Source organism: Montipora capricornis, chromosome 13 (assembly GCF_036669925.1).
Source record: "Montipora capricornis isolate CH-2021 chromosome 13, ASM3666992v2, whole genome shotgun sequence".
In the NCBI taxonomy this organism is placed as follows: domain Eukaryota; kingdom Metazoa; phylum Cnidaria; class Anthozoa; order Scleractinia; family Acroporidae; genus Montipora; species Montipora capricornis.
The window spans coordinates 19,849,511-19,854,510 of NC_090895.1; the positions used below are offsets into that span (position 1 = coordinate 19,849,511).

The following is a 5,000-nucleotide window of genomic DNA, read 5'->3' on the forward strand; positions in this document are numbered from 1 at the left end:
GAGTAAAGCTTCCCTAGTTGGTAGAATTATTATTTACTCAAGGATCTATGTAAACGGAAGAGCCTCTTCTGGAACTTGAAAGAAAATAATTACGGGGGTCGTTTACCACATGCCTACAGTTAAAAGGCACAGCATCTTTGGAACGTTCCATGCCATGGTAAATGATCTTTGACGCATTAATTGCTTTTCCCACTTTATTTGATCCATATTAAGGTTCCAAATTAACTGAATTTGTGTTCCTTCTCTTTCAGGATTACCCTCGTAATGTTAGAATCCACGTAAAGAAGATCACGTCCACCGTTCTTGGACGAGAACTGATAAAACGATGCGGAAATGAAGGCCAACACCGATACCTAGATGACACTGGCTATACAACCTTGCGTTTTTTACAAGCAGCAATCTCCTTTATCCCACTTGCTCTTGATGATGGGGCCGACATGAGAAACGCCGCTTTCATTTTTGCACAGCCAGACAGGCAGTTTGTTATTAAGGCTGGTGAAGGAGATTGGGAATATTACTTTTCTGAAGATCAATCTTGCAATATTCGTGGTCGATGTGTGCGCAAACCCCTTAAACGTTACGTCTGGGATAACCTCAAGTCAATGGTTCGTCGTATCGTACCCGCCGCAATTGGTGGATCTGCGTTGAAGGCATTAATGTGGGGTTAGTTACATTTTTGTGACGATTTGCCAACATTCTCAGAGAAAACTGTTGTACTTAACATTTGGCAAGTTGACTCTTTTTCCGCAGCACATGTTTGAATCCTTCTTATGCTGCAAACGTTTCTGTTATGTAACATTTTTGTTGACAACCTTGTAGCAAGTTGACCATATCTCTGCAGTGTGTGGCAGGTAAAGTAAACTAGGTTTACTTGTTATTAAGTATGGAGAACCGACATGCAATTTTAATACCACTAAATTTCGTTAAGGAAGACATTTTGATTTATTTGTGTGTGTGTGTGTGTGGCTTTTTAGCGACTGATTACTTTTTACTATGTTTTGGCTGCTTCTTGTTGGCATTTTAACGCAAGAATTTTAAGTAAACGAGGTGATATTCCATACTGTTTTGTGGAGAGCTTTTGACCTTTGAAGTATTCTGGGAAATTATTATCCTATTTTTTCTGTCCATTTTGGCAAGAAAAACAGGTCCTAATCCCTCCCGCGTCTTGGTGCAACACATAAGGCCACACACACAAACACACGCACTGGTTAAGACTATTTTAGTCATTACAGTTAGCTACTTTATCTCGTTTCACTTGAGACAATTCGACTTAAAAATATTTCTATATATTATACCTGTATTTTCATCTTGGTGGCCTCTATATGTCCAGCAATAAATGTACCCCCTGTGTTGATTATTTTTCAACAGTAATTAACACTTTAATTAAAGCATTCCGTGATTGGTTGAAAGTGTCTAATATGTGAAGTTTTCCTACAAGGTCGTACGTTATGTTTTGAAAAATCACTGACAAGGCAAATAATCGTGTTTTGTAGAGTTCGTTTAGCATTAATAATTCCTTGTCATTTATTAATTAATTATACAAAGTGATTTTTTCTTTAATAAACTAGATTAAAAGTGATTGCTATATTCCCTGATAATGCAAACAAGAATCATTAAAGAGGGTCAAATACGTTCCAAGTTCTGGGAACCACCTTGATGTTACCAAAAGTACCGGTACTAAGTATAAACCTACGCTTGCGCCGTGCTCGATATTGCACATCCTATTTGGGCTTTCGATGTGGCCGTGAGCTGACAACTTAATCTTTGTGGCTAAAATGTAAATTAGTTAGAGTCCTTAGAGTCGTAAGACAAAGAGAAGGCTGAACATTCCAAGAAACCAATTTAAGATATGGGACACGTCAAATGTCTAGTTCGCGATTAATGTCTCACTGTTCGCATTTTTTTTATATTGTAATTAGGTCGTAAGTTAAGTGTTTGTCGTTGGGTGTCGTAACGTGTACAAGATGTCGTTCGATCGGGATGACTGTCGATACCTGTGAGAACACAATTAGTATGTGTTTCCGCTTCCCTTGAACGGAATTATAATATGGTAAACACTCTGAGATTTAAACAGGTTCGTGACTAAAACAGAGGATAAGACACGAAGTCATCTTTTCTTTCCAGATATTTGTTATCTTTAACAAGTTTAATGTGCACTGAAATTGCAAGAGTTTGTTGAGGTCTCATCTGTTCCTAGAATTGACCAGAAGAGAAAAAGTTTAAAGAATTGGTAAACCTTGACGACTGCCTGATTTTCTGTTTTCATCATACATAATAGTCACCTTTACATAACCATAAAAACAAAGTTTTGATGACAAAGTTGGAATATCGATATATGAAAACTAAATGAAGGCATAATGTTTCCGGGAAAACGTGAGAATCTATCCCAAACTGGTTTTGCGATTCTGAACGATGATCTCGTAAAACTCAGGTCTTGTAGAGTCAAATCGATACTTCTCATGTGTTCATTAACGCTCCGAAAAAAAAAAATCGGGCTATATCAAATACGAATACCAATACAAGTGTTCTCGTCTTTTAAATGTGGCCCACTGACTGATCTTAAAGTAAAGCTTGCCTCGTTGATAGAATTATTACTGGATCCGGTCAGAAAACGAGTGGAATTTAGCCGTTTTATTATGAAAGATTTCATTTTTGTTTTCATGAATCATTTACATAAGTTGCAGACATGGGTATGGGCTAGTTGAGTTACACTTCATTTTCTTTACATTCAAACAGTTTATACATATTCATAGAACTTCTTAACTATATTTGCGTTCTGGCAGATAATCCATTTCTCTTCTAGTCTTAAACCTGGTTCACATACATTCAAGAACTTTACACCAGCAAGCCAGTCAGCTATCCCAAAATGAAATCCTTCTAGACGCTTCAAAGGGGTGTACCCATTTGCCATGGATTTCAGAGCATTCACAGCTCTTTCGATTGTAAATTGATCCCCCACTAGCCCTTGTTCTGCAAAGATGACTTCCTCTCCTTCATTAACTTTTGGCAAGTACTGCTGCACATGCTGAAGCACATTCACAATGCCTTCATTAGACACCTCTGACTTAAAAATCATACCCATCTGCACCTGAAATGTTAAGGATGATTATGCCCTAAGTAGTGAGCAAATTGTATATGCAAGTACTGTATGCGAAGCCATTGAACAAGAGTGTCACTGATCCTTTACAAAACCAATTCATCATTTCCACTTTCATTTTTTTTTTTTTTTTTTGCATGAGAGTCAAAATACACTGCTTAATCCACATATGGTACTCACTAACAGAAAATTAACATGCTGAAAACTATTTTGATTTTTGCATTGTGTTATACCTGAAAGGACGCTTTGCTTTGGGGCTTACCTTTTTACTCTTTTTACTCATTGCGTAAGAGTGTTTGTGTCGAATATGTTTTGGCACATGGTCCAAGAGGCAATGCAAAGCTGGGATGCGCCTTGTTAGGATTCTCTAAATATGTATGAGGTAATTGGTGTAGAGCTCCTTGTGGTCAGCAAAGGATGGAATTAGATCTTTGTTTTCTACATCCTGAACATTCTTCAGTGGTTTGTCATCAGGTAAATCATTGCCAGAAATGCGGTTTTCCACAATGTTATGATTTACCCAATGGATATCAGTGTTCTGGTGGTCAGACGTCATGTGACGTAAATCTTGTCTTAAATCCCAGTTGTCCACCACAATATTGAAGCCATTTGAAGGGTCTATAACTGCTGCTTCAATAAGTGGAGAACTCGGATCCACCTGTGCTTCTGTACAGACTTGAGAAACAGAAACCACTGTAGGTATCGCTATGTTCTGAACAAATTGGTTTTGACTGCATTTTTCAGTACAGGTTGGTGAGGATCGAAGGTCAGCCTCGCAGTTGACTTGCTGCACATTCGACAATAATGGAACTGTATTCATCTCTTCTGTTACACTTGTTAATGGCAAGGCAGCTTGGCTGAGGTTGTGTTGCTTCGCTAACATTTCATCAAATGTGACAGCATATTTATCCATCACCTTTAAGAAACGACTACTGGAGACGGTTAGTCGCATGGCATTTAAACGGGTCAACATTGCCTGAAACAGAAAACAAGAAAATGTTTTGTAAAAATAATAATTATTATTATTATTAAATTTCAGGTGCAGTGTAATCATTGTCACTGTACATACAGATGTACTGGTTCCAAACAATCCCTCCCTATCTAGGACCCAGCACACCGAAAAAAGAATATTAAGACTTACAGGGAATACGTAAAAAATTATTTGCATGAGTCAACAAGCGCACCTGACTGCCACTTGATTTAATTATAGTAGTAACCAGCAACTGCATAGCTTCTATACCCCTTGATCTTTCACGTAGAAGAATTGCTCCAGCCAATGCCACACTTGGTAGCCAAGTCACAGTCTTAACATCTCTTCTCCTTGATGACAATGCACAAGACAATAAAAGTGAATAAAACAATGGTGCTCTCTCTTTCCACTCTTGGCACAGGGCCTCTGGCTGAAATTTAAGCTTGTCTTCACTGCCACATTGTCTTGCCATTGAGTAATTCTTAGTTGAACAAAGTTCAGCACACTCAGAAGCTAAAGCCCGAATGACATATTTCATAACTTCCACTTTAATAAGTTTATGGTGCCACATTTTGTGAGCCATTTGCTGGTAAGTCCCACGCAGCATTGCTTTTCCAATCGACTCCATGTCTCCAGCTAGTTTTCTTCGTCTTGCCCTAGTTTCACTTGGCCACACAACTTCGATCTAAAGAGAGGTTATATAGACAACTTTTTATATATACACTCTCAAATAATCTTAGCCATTGTATCACAAATACTGGTCAGAGCACTTTGAGTAAAGGCAGGTGCTATTTTACAATACTATCTGTATAAAAATTAAACCATACTTAGTATATACCCCGAAGTATGTGGCACAGAAACCGACAGAATCCACATGTAAGCAATTAAGTAGATTGAACTAATAACTAAAAGAAAAAAAATTAAACTTACTTA

The 5,000-nt window shown here is 37.8% G+C and overlaps 2 protein-coding genes across 2 annotated transcripts in view; one reads left to right on the forward strand and one right to left on the reverse strand.

Moving 5' to 3' along the window:
- Positions 1 to 1,579, forward strand: part of LOC138029294 (uncharacterized) — a 2,552-nt gene extending 973 nt beyond the window's left edge. Inside the window, exon 2 of the mRNA XM_068877016.1 lies at positions 252 to 1,579. Within this exon, the coding sequence (XP_068733117.1) occupies positions 252 to 668 (417 nt within the window). The 3' untranslated portion in view covers positions 669 to 1,579. The remainder of the gene's footprint in view (positions 1 to 251) is intronic.
- Positions 361 to 5,000, reverse strand: part of LOC138029293 (uncharacterized) — a 6,390-nt gene continuing 1,750 nt past the window's right edge. Inside the window, exons 2-4 of the mRNA XM_068877015.1 lie at positions 4,282 to 4,752; positions 3,360 to 4,073; positions 361 to 3,088 (exon numbers count right to left, since the gene is read on the reverse strand). Coding sequence (XP_068733116.1) covers positions 3,465 to 4,073; positions 4,282 to 4,752 — 1,080 coding nt within the window. The 3' untranslated portion in view covers positions 361 to 3,088; positions 3,360 to 3,464. The remainder of the gene's footprint in view (positions 3,089 to 3,359; positions 4,074 to 4,281; positions 4,753 to 5,000) is intronic.